This window comes from Electrona antarctica, assembly GCF_951216825.1.
Source record: "Electrona antarctica genome assembly, chromosome: 10".
NCBI lineage: Eukaryota > Metazoa > Chordata > Actinopteri > Myctophiformes > Myctophidae > Electrona > Electrona antarctica.
In genome coordinates this window covers 6,578,988-6,595,726 of record NC_136791.1, presented here as the reverse complement: position 1 = coordinate 6,595,726, position 16,739 = coordinate 6,578,988, and the positions used below count along the sequence as shown (strand labels likewise).

Sequence of the window (16,739 nt, the reverse complement as noted above, 5' to 3'; positions counted from 1 at the left end):
TTAAGGTGGCCTTACACTAGCCGATTTTTTTCAATCTGAAATCTGACACTACAGGATAATCGGAGCGGGGCAGAGCAAATATCAAACATTCTTGATGTTGATCGGGCCGATCCCGATCGCGCTTTGAGCGGTCGGGCACCCCCCGAGCGTCAAAAATGCCCGATTATCGGCTAGTGTAAGGCCACCTTAAAAGTACAATTTTGAGGTATTTCTACTTTACTTGAGTATTTCCAATTTCCAATGCCTTTACTTCTCGGAATTCAAATGTTGTACTTTTACTCCACTTCAATTATTTGAAAACTTTAGTTACTAGATTTACCTTGTAGATTTTGATTATTATTACAAAACAATACATTACGCACTTCAGCTCCTATTTACATTTCGGCCGATCTACAAGCTCACAATGCGTTGCGATGTGACACATTATGAGCTTGTATTTTCAAAAGATTTTTATACATTTGAAAACTTGGCAGATGCCTGAAGAAGGTCTTTGACCGAAACGTTGCCTAAATAAAGTATTCGTATTGCAAGTGCAGACGGTGTGCGGGTCTTTATGCACTGAAATGGGACATTATGCAATGTGTTAGTTTAACTAGGCTACAGTATATAGCGTCGCAGTCCCGCCCCCTACCAGGGCCCAGGAAATGATTCTCCGTTCATTTTCCTCATAGACATTTCAGAAAGTATTTATTTAAAGACGTTTACGCCGCGGACAAAGCCAACTCTTGTCGTGACAAATCATGACAACAAACACAATTTTTCGGGCCAAACAAAGAATTAGAAAGTAGAAAAAAACGGCAGGTTACAACACCTTTTTTGGTTGTTTTTCTTCTATGTAATTATTTGTTTGGTCCAAAATATTGTGTGTGTTGTCATGATTTGTCACGACTCGAGTTGGCTTCGTACGACGCATAAAAGGTCTTTAAATAAATACTTTTTTAAATGTATATGGGAAAAATGCATTGTGATTCATTTCCTGGGCCAGGCGTCGTCATGAAAGGGGGCGGGACTGCGACACTCTATAAGAGTCAAGATTATTTTTCAGGGAATCATTCCAGACAAGAAAGGATTGATAAAACAATGGCTAGCCTGTTCCATATTGTGAAAGAGCAACAGTATATTAGTCAGTTCTGTTCCTGTAACGTAATGGCATACAGTAGCACCAGGGTTATTGTTTCTTTAACCCATTTTGGGCGGGAACCCCTTTTGGTGTTAGCATTATGTTATGCTTTAGCTATTGAAAAATAGCAGATCTACAAGCTCATAGCGCACCACCGAGTGGCGCGCTACGAGCTTGTAGGTCTGCTATTTTTGAAAAATCGAAGAACCACTGACATAGAAACACCTTTTGGTGTTAGCATTATGATATGCTTTAGCTATTGAAAAATTGTAGGTCTGCTATTTTTGGGGAAAAAAAACGACTGACATAGAAAGATAGCTTTTTCAGAAAACTGTCAGGATGTAGAAGAACATTTTTAGAATCTGATCTCGGGTCAAAATGGGTTAACACACAGTCCTGGATGTGTTCATTCCTCACAGCTCCACACTGCCAGGAAGGAACGTTCCCCCATGCCAGATGAGAAGGTAAGAGATACAGTACAGTGTGTCACCCTCTGCTGATGATGATAAATGAGTCTACAGTAGGTCACAGGCACGCACAGCCCACCGGGAGAAGCTGCTGAATATACATACCTTGTGAACAGCAAAATACACCGTATTCATTTTAGCCTCCGAGACACTCAAGGTTATTTATTTTACACGCAGCGCTAAATGGGCACTAGGCGCCAGTGTTGTTTTCGTCGACTAAAACTAAACAAAGAATGTTCGTCGACTACCTTTTTTCACTGACAAAAAAGAAATAGAAACTAAATAAAAACTAATCTATGATGACTAAAACTAAGACTAAATATATCGACAATTTCGTCAACAAATAAAAACTAGACTAAAATGTTAGGAAGGGACTAGTGGACAAGATATCCAGTATAAGTCATTTTACACTTGAAAATAGCCGATCTACAAGCCCACAACGCGTCGCGCTGCGACGCGTTGTGAGCTTGTAGATCGGCTATTTTCAGCAAGTGTAAAAACAGTCATAGGCCTATCTCACAGCCCGCTTTCCACGCCCACTTCCGGTAAATAGTGGTGTCATTTAACATTAGCATTTACACGTTTATTTCTCTGGAGAATCTAAGTACATTTTCTAATGTAAAAATGTGACAGACCAATATTATTATGAAGCAAACAAGATGGTAAATCAGCTCGAACAGATAGAACAAACCTTACCTTGAGAAAACAAAAGTTGTAGACTTCTTAAATTACCTCTGTTAACATGTAGCGTCTATGGAGTGACGTCACGCTATCACCACTAACCCCGAAAGGGGGCGTATTAACGGGGCGGGGAAATTCTGTGAGATAGGCTTATTACGACGGCATCAAGCCCCGCCAAAATACATTTTAGTCGACTAAATCAACCGTAGATTTAGCCGACTAAAATCTCATGACATTTAGTCGACTAAAACTAGACTAACACTAAAACATTCCAGGTGACTAAAATGTGACTAAAACTAAGTGAAAACTATTCAAAAGACTATGACTAAAACTAAAATCAAATTCGGCTGCCAAAAACAACACTGCTAGGCGCAGTACAATAATCATTACTAGTTAACAAGAAACACAGTTTCACAATTCAGGGGAACCGCAAGGTTCGCAGTTCGATCCCAGGCTCCCCTAGAGTTGGTGTCGAAGTGCCCTTGAGCAAGGCTCTGAACTTCTAACTGCTCCCGATGTGCAGGTTGATGCCTACTTGCATTGTTTCCTCCGCCATCACTGTGTGAATGGGTGAAACAAAATTGTTACCCGATTGGTCGCTCACTGTGCGACAAACTGTCCAGATATGTAATGTCGGCCATGGCATTGCAACATTGCCTGAACCAATGTAATTAACGAATGAGAGAAGCGACTGTATAACTTTGTGTGCCCAAAAAACACCCATGACTAATACAGAGACTTAGGTGAGCTTTGTGCACACTTAAAACACGCCATTTCACTAGTGAAATTGGAGGCAGACACGCCCCAAAACGATGCATAGGTCGTCTACATAGCGATTTAAATTAGCACTGAGTTGTACTTCAGTGTGTAATTCAGGTATCTAATTCCCGAAGCGTCCACATATCTATTAATATCAGGTCTCTCTTAATATATGGCATTTGTCCAAATAAAACATCAGGCTAATGAATGAATGAAAAACATAATGATGGAATACAAGGTGTTCACAGGGTCATCTAAAAAACCTTCGGCTAGCATGTTCATTTCTGTTCGTCTCTTGTTGTGCGTGTGCTACTGCTGAGTGCTGAAACCTTGTAGTTTTGGTAAGAAGCAGAAGATGCATTGCTGTATTATATGTACCGGTATGTGTCTTATAATAAGAACATTGCTAAATAAAGTTGTCCCAGCAGTCGAACTAGGTCAGTGGTGCATAATGTCTGGGATGATTCTTTGTGTTGATGACACCCCACCGTGACGCAGACCTGTTTGTCCCTTTTCTAGTGCTCAAGAAACATGTCTCCTACGCCGCCTGTCGAGGTGAGAAGAATATTGTGTCATGCTATCATGTTAAATATATACTAAATTGGGACTTGAAGGGGAGGAAAATGTTTTTCTTTTGTCTTGAAGGGGCATGTTTTGCACAATAACAGTCTTTTCATTATGTCTGCCCATGATCTCTATGATTCATACAGTACGTTTGTTTACCTCAGTCACTGAAATCTGATATTTTTATGTTTTCTATGAACCTGTGACTTGACACACATACTGTTATAAAACGAAAATAAAAAGATTTTGAAAAGAAAAATGTATAGAGCATACAGTATGTGGAAAGGAATTAGTTGATGTCCTTCTGTGGCCTGTTGGCAGTGTTCCCAATACATTTGGCGCTGATCGGTTCAGCGGTTTGCAAGATTGGCTCCGGACACTTAAAGGTCCCTTAAAGTCACTTAAAGGTCCCTGCACACTGCTGCATTTTTCGGATTTGTTTTCCGAAAAAAGGCATCCAGTGTGCAACCACCTTTACTGTGGTGTAGATATACAGACAGACAGACAGACAGACAGACAGACAGACGGCTAGACTCCTACATAGGCCGCTGTAAAAAGGTTGAGACTGGCATAGCAGGCGATAAAGTGTGTGTGCATGTGTGTGCATGTATGTGCGCGTGTGTGTGTGTGTGTGCGCGTGCGTGATTTTCTGTACAGGGTTATGACCGGAGGGAACGCATCCTCCAGAGGTCCACTAGTCAGGGCTCCATTGGGTCACCTGTTTATAATCGCCATGGTTACACCCCCACCTTGTCACGCTCGCCACAACATTTTCACAGGCCAGGTGAGTTGTGGTGTGTGTGTGTGTGTGTGTGCATGCATGTGTGTGTGCGCGTGCGTGCGTGTGTGCGCGTGTGCGCGCGCGTCTAAAGTTTATTCACCATATTCACACAGCGTCCATTTTGCGCAATTGGTTAATTTGTGTGCGGCAAAGATACAGTTAAACGTATAATGAGTACGACAGTACGACACCCCTCCCCCCCAAAAAATATAACAACAACAACAAGCTTATATACAGAAAGAATCCCTCCCAATTATACTTTTTGACCAGCTAGAAGTGTGTGGCAGTGTCTGTTATCAGAGACCCTTCCCCTCTGCCTGTATGTTCTCACTTTACTTCATTTCGGACATTTCTGGGCGTTAACCTTTGGGCAGTAGATGTGTGCTAGTGTTGACAACTGTGAATGTTGTGTTTTACAAAGCGCAACTGAACAAACGTACGCTACTCATTATACCTTTTGAGTCACCTGCACAACACAGTGACTATTTCAATTCACTTCCCTCCTCCTGACACACCCTGCTTCACTTCCCACTCGACCCCCTGCTGTACTCTAGAGATACCATATTAACGTGACATTTTATCAAGACTGACTCTCGGTTTTGTATAGGCATGTCCCCCCCCCCCCCAGTTTGTTTCAACCCATTCAGGACGGGAACCCCTTTTGGTGTTTTAAGCATTATGTTATATTTTAGCTATTGAAAAAATAGCAGATCTATTCTGCCATTTTATCTAGGTCTGCTATTTTTTTGAAAAATAGTGAAAATGTGATGCAAATCTTTGAATATATATTCTTTCAGAGCAAACAGTTTTAACTCAAGTCTTTGCTTCTGGGGGGGGGGGGGGGGGGGGGGACAACAACAACAACATATTTTTAGATGGAGGGGTCGGCGGCCAATTTCATATCATTTCTGGGGTCCGTGACATGAAATAGTTTGAAAACCACTGACATAGAAAGAAAACTGTCAGGATTTAGAAGACATTTAGTGGAATCTGGTCTCAGTCCTAAAGGGGTTGACAGAATGTCTACTTTTCCAGAATAACATCCGAGTCAGTTCTGATGGGATTCAACCTTTAATAACCCAAGTTACCACTATCTACTCTTTATTTATTATTTCATTCAAAGGTATCTCTTCTGCCACTCTTCACACTTCACACTCTTGAAGTGGCTTTCGATGCACGATTTCTGTAAATACTTTTCCCTTTCTCCCCCCCCCCCCCCCAACCCCCCTCTCTCTCTCTCACTTTCTGTCTCCTCCATCTGTGCTGCCTTGGTCCCTGGGGGGGTATGTCCCCCCCCCCCCCCCCCCCCCATTCTTTAAAAAAAAAGAAATAATAATAATACCATTCCCCCAAATGCAGAAGCTCTGACAGGCATGCAGAAGCTCTGCTCTTCTCTGTGCAGTAACAGTGTGGGCTCCAGAAATAGTGACTCCCGCCCCACATCCCCTTTCAGACACCACTTCCTCCCCCATACCCAAGGTAAGGGGCCACAGTCCAAACAACACCTCTGCTGCACTCCCCCCCACGGGCGAGATGTCACCTCCATCGCCTCCAGTCTCATCCCCCCCGTCCCGTCCCCCCCAAACGTCATACCGTTCCTTCATTCTGGAGCCATGTCCATCTCCCGTGACGCAGACAGAGAAATGGCGTGGCGAGGTCTGCGGAAACGGTCCACCCCATCTTGCCAAGCCTCCTTCCTGCGTTTAACCAGTTAAAGCTGCTATAAGCAATAATATGTCAAAATATTAATGACCTTTTTATTTTTTATTTTTGTTGGTATTCAGACAGCCAGCAATGGGTAGAACGCTCCGAAAAATAATTTAGTCTCTGTGACACATCTAGGGGCCGCAATCTGCATTCAAAGATGTTCCTAGAAGCTTTGTCATTGGTAAAAAAAAAAACCCGGTCGCAGTGACTAACCAATCAGGAAGCAGACAGGCAAATCGACCAATGACAAAGCTTCTAGGAAAATCTTTGAATGCTGATTGCGGTCCCTAGATGTGTCACAGAGACTACATTTTTTTGGGAGCGTTCTACCCATTGCTGGCTGTCTGAATACCAAAAAAATAAAAAGGTCATTACAATTTTGACATATTATTGCTTATAGTAGCTTTAACCTAGCATGAGCTAACTGATCCATTACTAACATAACGATGGCCGATACATATGTGCAATTGTAAAGTTGTTTCGTAGCGTTGTGACAGCTTTGCATGCACACTGGAAGTCTTGTCTTAACGCGCTGGACATTTTATAATACTATCTGGGACCGTGTCTGAATGGTGGATGACTTTTTCTGCATGTTAGAATGAATCTCCAGCTTCACCCGAGGAGGAGTTGAATTAGATGCATGTTAGAATGAATCTCCAGCTTCCACCCGAGGAGGAGTTGAATTAGATGCATGTTAGAATGAATCTCCAGCTTCCACCCGAGGAGGAGTTGAATTAGATTCCACCCGAGGAGGAGTTGAATTAGATGCATGTTAGAATGAATCTCCAGCTTCCACCCGAGGAGGAGTTGAATTAGATGCACGTTAGAATGAATCTCCAGCTTCCACCCGAGGAGGAGTTGAATTAGATGCATGTTAGAATGAATCTCCAGCTTCCACCCGAGGAGGAGTTGAATTAGATGCATGTTAGAATGAATCTCCAGCTTCCACCCGAGGAGGAGTTGAATTAGATGCATGTTAGAATGAATCTCCAGCTTCCACCCGAGGAGGAGTTGAATTAGATGCATGTTAGAATGAATCTCCAGCTTCCACCCGAGGAGGAGTTGAATTAGATGCATGTTAGAATGAATCTCCAGCTTCCACCCGAGGAGGAGTTGAATTAGATTCCACCCGAGGAGGAGTTGAATTAGATGCATGTTAGAATGAATCTCCAGCTTCCACCCGAGGAGGAGTTGAATTAGACGCATGTTAGAATGAATCTCCAGCTTCCACCCAAGGAGGAGTTGAATTAGATTCCACCCGAGGAGGAGTTGAATTAGATGCATGTTAGAATGAATCTCCAGCTTCCACCCAAGGAGGAGTTGAATTAGATTCCACCCGAGGAGGAGTTGAATTAGATGCCCTCTCAGTGGCATTTCATTTTTAGGCCTGACTCACACCTTTGCATCTAGCATACAACATGAGACTTGTTTACTGATGCAAGCTCGCAATGCATTTCCAATGGAAGTCACATGGTTTGACACAACATTTGTGTTGTACGGCTTTCGGCTGTGTTTCGACTGCCCCCCCACCCCCTCATACACAACACAAATGTTGTGTCAAACCATGTGACTCCCATTGGAAATGCATTGTGAGCTTGCGTCAGTCAATAAGTCTCATGCATCAGCTATACATCAATCTGTTGTGAAGGTGTGAGTCAGGCCTTAATGTATTGCTGCATGTTGACTTGTTTGTTTTTGTTTTGTTTTTACCACAGAACTGCTATTCGATATCATGCATTAGACATTAACAGACATTGTACATCATAATAATTAATAAAACATCTCTCAAATGCAAATGTTTTTTTTTCCTACAATATTTAGAGGATTTGTATGAAAATCAGGTGATAAGCACCAGTAGGTTAACTAACTCTAACCCTAACCTCAGTCTTAACCGGCCCGTGAAAAGGCTCATTCATAGTCTGGATTTTCGGTGGTGAGGTGACCACTGCTCTGGTGGTGAGGTGACCACCGGAGCTGAAATAACGTTGAGCGGTGGTGAGTAAAAACAGAGAGAAGGGCTGGGGCGGTGGTGGTGGTTTGCTCTTCACCGCGGCTCGTGACGTCATGTTGTAGTTCGGTGGTCACCTCACCACCGAAAATCCTCTAACCTCATATCAGTCTTAACCGGCCATGTACTGTAAGTCCGTTTCACTATGTTTTCACTTCGACAGCAGTAATTTCACTTCCATATTGCCTATAATCGCATTGGAGAACATGCAGGCGAGCCTGCTGGCTCCATTGCTTTCGAGTGATACGTCGTAACCTACTGGTGATTATCGGTTGATATAACATTTGAAGCGGGTGCAATATATTCGTTTCTTTCTCTTTAACATCATTAACAGCATTAATCAAAACCAATCAGATTATTTCCCCCCTTCTGACTTGGTCCAAGTGGCTCCGTTAGTCGCTCCGTTAGTCGCTCCGTTAGTCCGTTCATGCCAACGCACGCCGTCCAGACTGTCTGGTCTGACCTCTTGGTCCTTCTTCCCTGCTTTATGTTCTGTTCTTCATTCTTCTTATCCGGAGGCACTGACCCACCGAGCGGCCGGAGCTCCCCCCTCCTCCCCCTCAGGCCCGACAGCCGGCCGGTCACTCCGCCGCTCTCTCTGACCCCTAAACATTTCCACCTCCCAGGTAGGAGCCGGAGCGCACCCTGTCACTGCTCCATCGCCCGCACAATCTCTCTTGATCGCCGTCCACACTCTTTGTCAATCTCGATACCTCTTTTTTTCTGATCTCTCTCTTTCTCTCTCTCTCTTCTACTTATTCTGTCTCTCATCTCCTGGCCACTTTATTCCTTAAGTTTCAACGTTTTGATCCCGCCCTACCTCTCCTTGTGTTGTGATACAATAATAAGACAATAGATGCACCGTTAGAGTGGGGTGGGTGTAGAGGCAGTGGTGGAAAAAGTACTCAAATGTTTTTACTGAAGTAAAAGTATCAATACTGCAATGTAGATGTACTCCGTTACAAGTAGAAGTCCTGTATTAAAAAAGGTACTCAAGTAAAAGTACAAAAGTGTCGGCATCAAAATATACTTAAAGTACCGGTACTCATATTGCAGAACGTCCCATTTCACGAGTTTAAAAATGTGTACAAAACCTTTTGAGAATGGCCGATCTACAAGCTCACAATGTTTCGCATCGCGACACATTGTGAGCTTGTAGATCACTATTTTCAAGTGGGCGAAATGTATATAGGGCTGAAGTGGTTTACGGTATGTTTTCTAATCAAAATTAAAATCGCCAAAAGTAACTAGTAACTAAAGTTTTCAAATAAATGTAGAGTGGAGTAAAAGTATAATAGTTGCTTCTGAGATGGAGTGGAGTAGAAGTAAAAGTACTGGAAATCGGAAATACTCGGGTAAAATACAAATACCTCAAAATTGTACCTAAGGTACAGTACTTAAGTAAATGTACTTAAATGTACTTTCCACCACTGGGTAGAGGCATTAAATACACAAGTCAAGATGGGTTTACTGTAACTACTCTCTGTTAGTAGTATAGTCTGTTATAGTATTTGCAACTGTAACATCCACTTTGGAATGTCTTGACTTAAAGGCAGTGTAAGTGATTTTCTTTGGTTAAAATAAGTGTTATAAAGCTCTATATTGTGATGGTACTCATTGCTATATAGTGTCTGTTGCCGTAACAGGAGTCTCCATGTCTCTCCAGCTTTTTATTAAACAGAAAATGCATTTTCAGAAACCCAAACTGGGATACCAATTTTATGCAATCAGGATGGAGAACGCAGTCAGGGCACAGATTAACCCATTTAGACCTGACGTCAAAATAAAAAAAACGTTAGCTCTGAAAGAATATATATTCAAAGATGTGTGCCGCATTTTCACGATTTTTCAACAATAGCAGACCTACAAGCTCGTAGCGTGCCACTCGGTGGCGCGCTATGAGCTTGTAGATCTGCTATTTTTCCATAGCTAAAGTATAATAAAATAAATTACATAATGCTTAGTTAAAACACCAAAAGGGGTTCCCGTCCAGCATGCGTTAAGTGTAAGTGATGACACAAAGATCATCACTAGAAATGAGTAGACAAAATTGGAGCTGGAACACTATAAAAATGAAGCTCCAAACTAGCTACTCTCTCTTGGTTGGCAGAAAATGTTGTCACATTTTTTTAAAGAACTGGAGAGACAGGGAGACCCCTGTTACTGAACAAACACTCTATAACAATGATTACTATCAGAATATAGTGATAACCCTTTGTTTTAACCAAAAAAAATATCACTTACACTGCCTTTAAATTGTTGACCTCAGTTCTTTGCTACACTCATATTGTATTGTGCATTCATGTGTGACTATGTTTCTTACCAAAATGTCCGTGTTTGACGTTTGTGTTTTTCTCAGATCAGGGGATCAACATCTACAGAAAACCACCCATCTACAAACTGCACGGTATTTGAACTCCTATACTCAAATGTTTTCACCTCATTATGAGCACGCATTAGTACTGTAGTGTACAGCCTAGTATTGAGTACGCATTAGTACTGTAGTGTACAACCTAGTAATGTAGTGTACAACCTAGTACTGTAGTGTACAGCCTAGTATTGAGTACGCACTAGTACTGTAGTGTACAATCTAGTAATGTAGTGTACAACCTAGTACTGTAGTGTACAGCCTAGTATTGAGTACGCATTAGTACTGTAGTGTACAACCTAGTAATGTAGTGTACAACCTAGTACTGTAGTGTACAGCCTAGTATTGAGTACGCACTAGTACTGTAGTGTACAACCTAGTACTGTAGTGTACAACCTAGTACTGTAGTGTACAACCTAGTACTGTAGTGTACAGCCTAGTACTGTAGTGTACAACCTAGTACTGTAGTGTACAGCCTAGTACTGTAGTGTACAGCCTAGTATTGAGTATGCACTAGTACTGTAGTGTACAACCTAGTACTGTAGTGTACAACCTAGTACTGTAGTGTACAGCCTAGTATTGAGTATGCACTAGTACTGTAGTGTACAACCTAGTACTGTAGTGTACAACCTAGTACTGTAGTGTACAACCTAGTACTGTAGTGTACAACCTAGTACTGTAGTGTACAGCCTAGTATTGAGTATGCACTAGTACTGTAGTGTACAGCCTAGTACTGTAGTGTACAACCTAGTATTGCTGACGTTTTCTGAGTGCTATGCTGTAGTTATTGAAATGTTTTATGTTAGTGGCTTCAGTGAGTCGTGCTTTCTTTAATTACCGATGTACTCGTCTTCAATGGAAACTATGTGTCATAGCATTAACCATGTTCAGTATGATCCACCTCCAGTGTCTATGTATGAGCACTGTTTGAAGTCTCTCTCTGACCCTACTCTGTTTGACCAGTATAGCGTGCACGTGTACGTGCTACACTGCATTCTGTCCATCTTATGAAATGCTTTAATCCTGTGTTCAAAATCTTGCTTCTCTCAACTTGTAAATTGGAGTAAGACAATTCCACTTGTTGCCAGACCAGTGCAAGGGAAGTTGTTGACTATGTACTTTATATTATCCTGAGTGGTGTGGTCTGCTTAATTGAGAGTAATGACTCGTTTTGCAAATTTAGTGAAACTATGAGGAATACTAAGGCGAATGATAAGGCAGAATTCAAAGTTAAGCGACTTGTGACTTAAAAAACAGACATTCTTGCAGCCAAGTCAAACCCACACAACAGTCACTGGCACCGAACGATCACCGAGAGCGACGATCGCGGATGTTGCCAGGAATGTTGATGTGCGCGGCGGGGTCCAGAGGGACTCTGACCTCGGCGGGGTCCAGAGAGACTCTGACCTCGGCGGGGTCCAGAGAGACTCTGACCTCGGCGGGGTCCAGAGAGACTCTGACCTCTCTCTGGCGGGGTCCAGAGACTCTGACCTCTCTCTGGCGGGGTCCAGAGACTCTGACCTCTCTCTGGCGGGGTCCAGAGAGACTCTGACCTCTCTCTGGCGGGGTCCAGAGAGACTCTGACCTCGCCACTGAGACACTGATCAGATCAGTTCCCATGGTTACCAATTTAGATATGGCTGCCATAGCACCCCAAAGCAAGACCGCTGATGACATCATCAGATCCGCCACCTTCCCCGCCGCCCATGCTCCCACGGGTGACACCGGCGAGGGCGTCCTTTGGCCCTACTCTCCCTCGCTCTCTGTATTAGGTACAGTAGGCTCCCCCGAAGAGCATGCTTACACCCACCGCTATACCACCCTCTAGTGGGCATCCTTTGGCCCTGCTCTCCCTGGCTCTCTGTATTAGGTACAGTAGACTCCCTGCTACCTGCTCCCTCCGCTCCCTCTCTCTGTATTAGGTACAGTAGGCTCCCTGCTACCTGCTCCCTCCGCTCCCTCTCTCTGTATTAGGTACAGTAGGCTCCCTGCTACCTGCTCCCTCCGCTCCCTCTCTCTGTATTAGGTACAGTAGGCTCCCTGCTACCTGCTCCCTCCGCTCCCTACTCCCTACTCTCCCTCTCTCTCTCTGTTTTAGGTACAGTAGGCTCCCTACTCTTCCTCTCTCTCTGTTTTAGGTACAGTAGGCTCCTACTCTCCCTCTCTCTCTGTTTTAGATACAGTAGGCTCCCCTCCTCTCCCTCTCTCTCTGTTTTAGGTACAGTAGGCTCCCTCCTCTCCCTCTCTCTCTGTTTTAGGTACAGTAGGCTCCCTCCTCTCCCTCTCTCTCTGTTTTAGGTACAGTAGGCTCCTACTCTCCCTCTCTGTTTTAGGTACAGTAGGCTCCCCTCCTCTCCCTCTCTCTCTGTTTTAGGTACAGTAGGCTCCTACTCTCCCTCTCTCTCTGTTTTAGATACAGTAGGCTCCCCTCCTCTCCCTCTCTCTCTGTTTTAGGTACAGTAGGCTCCCCTCCTCTCCCTCTCTCTCTGTTTTAGGTACAGTAGGCTCCTACTCTCCCTCTCTGTTTTAGGTACAGTAGGCTCCCTCCTCTCCCTCTCTCTCTGTTTTAGGTACAGTAGGCTCCCTCCTCTCCCTCTCTCTCTGTTTTAGGTACAGTAGGCTCCTACTCTCCCTCTCTGTTTTAGGTACAGTAGGCTCCTACTCTCCCTCTCTCTGTATTAGGTACAGTAGGCTCCTACTCTCCCTCTCTCTGTTTTAGGTACAGTAGGCTCCTACTCTCCCTCTCTCTCTGTATTATAGGTACAGTAGGCTCCCCTCCTCTCCCTCTCTCTCTGTTTTAGGTACAGTAGGCTCCCCTCCTCTCCCTCTCTCTCTGTTTTAGGTACAGTAGGCTCCCCTCCTCTCCCTCTCTCTGTTTTAGATACAGTAGGCTCCCCGAAGAGCATGCTTACACCGCCCTCTAGTGGCAAAACATACCCCTAACACGGTGGTTCTCAAACTTATGTATTTTTCTTTCTTTTTGAGTGGTGCAAACCACTCCAACAACCAGCTTTGTCTGTACCTGTGTACCCGTGTATGTCAAGGGGGCAGGCAGGCTTTCCAACGTTGAAGCTCTCCTCCCTAGTGGTAGGAGGAGGGACTACAGGCGGACCCGTGGATTCATGACCGGGAAACCCCGTGCAGCTGGGCTTTAACATTGAGCGCTCGGTTGCACTTCCGCATTTGACCACCAAAATTTGGTGGTCAAATGCGGAAGTAGACGTTCTGAGACGGTACTTCCGGCAGTCTTCCGGGTGCTTCAAAACGCCACTGAGCAACTTCCACTGACATGAATAGCGGAGGGGGCGGAGCTTCGCGCCAGTTCAGTCTCTATTATATATATACTCTATGGTGTATGTACCCGTGTACCTGTACGTGGTACCTGTACGTGGTACCTGTACGTGGCGAGCATGGTTGCTATGGTTGGTGTGTGATGTCACTGCACCACTCAGATCACACAGGTGTGATTTTTGTCTTTATTTCATAACTCTGAGAGTGGATATATCTCGGTTGGTCTATCTCAGTGGTTTTCAACCCTTTTCATATCGAGCCCCATTATTAATTCGGCATTTGAGCCACGGACCACCATTTAAGACCTCTCAGACCCAAAACTTTGTCTTAGAATATTATTTTGTTGTCGTTGAATAAGATGTTGTCCACAATTCCATGCTGTATTGATGTTGGTACCATTAGAAAATGACAATTCTTCTACATTCTCTAATTGTGCAGACCTTGTAAATTAAGTAATGCAGGTGTTTAACAACAATGTAACGTAAAATTACACCAAATGGACCCGTTTGGTTTCATTTTACACTCAATAGTTTTGGTGTTAGCATTATGTTATGCTTTAGCTATTGAAAAATAGCAGTTCTACAAGCTCATAGCGCGCCACCGAGTGGCGCGCTACGAGCTTGTAGGTCTGCTATTTTTGAAAAATCGAAGAACGACTGACATAGAAACATAGCTTTTTCAGAAAACTGTCAGGATGTAGAAGACATTTTTAGAATCTGATCTCAGGTCAAAATGGGTTAAAGATCTATAAGGGTCCATTTGGTTACCAACTCTCCATCTGGTTGAGAACCACTGGTCCATCTGGTTCCCACTCTCAGAGTTACGGACCTGTAAAGAGACCCGATGAACACGGAGGGTCCCCCCGGACCCCCACTTTGAGAACCACCACCCTAACGCCTATAGTCTTGCGTAGCCACATCACCACACGTCTGGCCAACTCTAAAATCATTGTAGGTGGCAAGAACAGTGGAGAACGCCTTTGCTGACAAGACAACCGTACGCCTACTGGATTAGAAACCAGTTCTGATACCGCCCAATATGAAGTATTGCCCTTTTGCATTGATTCTGCAGCACTATTTAAAAAAATATATATTTTTATGGCCTGGGCCGCAGCTGAGCAGTCCAGGCACCTATAGGCCGGTAATCCGGCGCGGGTTCGAGTACCGAGCCCTTCAGCCGCATGTTCTCCCCCTTTCCTGTCAAATCACTGTACCCTATCATATCAATAAAGGCATAAAAAAGCCAAATATACTTTACTTTATTTATTGAATATGCTGTAATTGTTTACTCTCTGAATTCTTTCCGCCCAGTTTTTTTGTCCTACATTGAATTTAGATGCCACCATATGTATCGGTATAGGCGGAGATCTCGCATTTGACTGGCTACGCGAAACTACCTAACATCTAAGCACAACCTAAGCCTCCCCCCCCCCCGAGTCTCCCTGTAAGCTCCCCGGCCCTAAACTGCATCCCCGCTTTCAATATATGCTTTCACTCCAAGCACAGGCTTCATACTGTATGTATACTTCAGTCGTTGGCATCTGTTGGTGATATTGAGTTTGCTTTGCACAGCAGGCGTTGTACACCTCTGAATGGCTCGCATTTCTGCTTTTTTTTCTTTCTTGCTTGTGGTAGACTTTTTAGTTTTGTTTTGTTGTTGTTTGATTTGGTTTTGAACCCATAGAGCACCTATAACGGGTGTCCTTGCTGTACTCAACGCTGTCACAAATGACTTGGACAGAGATCACTGAGACTGACTTCAAACTGATTGGCGTCTTGTCTGTGTCGTCATGTATCCGTGTATTATTCAACATGCAGTTAAGATCTCCACACAGAGTGTTAGCTTAACTCCAAGAGGGCAACATGGACCCTTTTTTATTCTTTAGTGGAGTTAAGTCAACACTGAGGATTTAACTGTGTAGTTGCTGCCAGCGTGACCATCATGTCAGTGTTGATTTCGTCGACTAATACTATGACGACTACCTTTTTTGACTGACGAAAACTAAATGGAAACTAAGCTATGATGACTAAGACAGGTGCAGTACTTAGTTTAGACAGTTTTTGGTTTAGACTAGTAATTGGTTAGACCAGTCATTAGTCCTACAACTACAACCTATCTCAAACCCTCACCCTAAACCTAACCTCCCACGGGGCAGCACACCTAAACCTAACTTTAACCCATATCTAATGACCAATGACTAGTCCAATGACTAGTCTAAACTAAGTATGCACCCCGACTAAGACTAAATATATTAACAATTTTGTCAGCAAATAAAAACTAGACTAAACTGTTATTGGGACTAGTGGACAAGAGATCCAGCATAAGTAAAAGACAAAAGTCATTTTACGCTTTCAGCAAGTGCAAAATCAGTCCTTACGACGGCATCAAGGCCCGCCAAAACACATTTTAGTCGACTAAAATCTTATGATATTTAGTCGACTAAAACTAGACTAACACTAAAACATTCCAGGTGACTAAAAATGTTACAAAAACTAAATAAACTATTCAAGAGACTATGACTAAAAAAACTAAAATAAAAATAATTCTGTGAAAATCAACACTGTCATCTGTCGTGAGGTCACGGTGGCCGATTTCTCTGTTTGTCTGTCTGGTCAACTCTGTCTCGCATTTGTGTTCTGTGGGTCGCCCATATGACCTCGCCGTGCGTGTGTGTGTGTTCTGTGGGTCGCCCATATGACCTCGCCGTGCGTGTTTGTGTTCTGTGGGTCGCCCATATGACCTCGCCGTGCGTGTCTGTGTGTTCTTCACGTCTCTGCAGGACGTCGTTAGCTTTATATGCAGGCCTTGTTGGGCCTCAATGATACAACAAACATGTTTCTGCCTTTGTATTAAATCATTTCATTAGGTACAGTTCATTATTACACAGTAAGCTGTACAGTGAAATGGGAAAAGTGTGTGTGTGTGCGTGTGCGTGCGTGCGTGCGTGCGCGTGCGTGCGTGTGTGTGTGTGTGTGTGTGTGTGTGTGCGCGTG

General features: G+C 43.7%; 1 protein-coding gene across 4 annotated transcripts in view; it reads left to right on the top strand.

Annotated features, from left to right (window-relative positions):
• The window catches only part of LOC306931000 (actin-binding LIM protein 1-like), a 149,140-nt gene that overhangs the window by 117,888 nt on the left and 14,513 nt on the right, over positions 1–16,739 (top strand). For 3 of the 4 annotated variants that reach the window (XR_013790948.1, XM_079512156.1, XM_079512154.1), the window contains exons 11-15: positions 1,540–1,584; positions 3,547–3,582; positions 4,249–4,375; positions 8,606–8,713; positions 10,447–10,494. Coding sequence is in view for 3 of the 4 variants with exons in the window: in XM_079512156.1 (XP_079368282.1) it covers positions 1,540–1,584; positions 3,547–3,582; positions 4,249–4,375; positions 8,606–8,713; positions 10,447–10,494 (364 nt within the window). In the remaining variant the exon portion in view is untranslated. The remainder of the gene's footprint in view (positions 1–1,539; positions 1,585–3,546; positions 3,583–4,248; positions 4,376–8,605; positions 8,714–10,446; positions 10,495–16,739) is intronic. The other variant, XM_079512155.1, reaches the window with a different exon arrangement.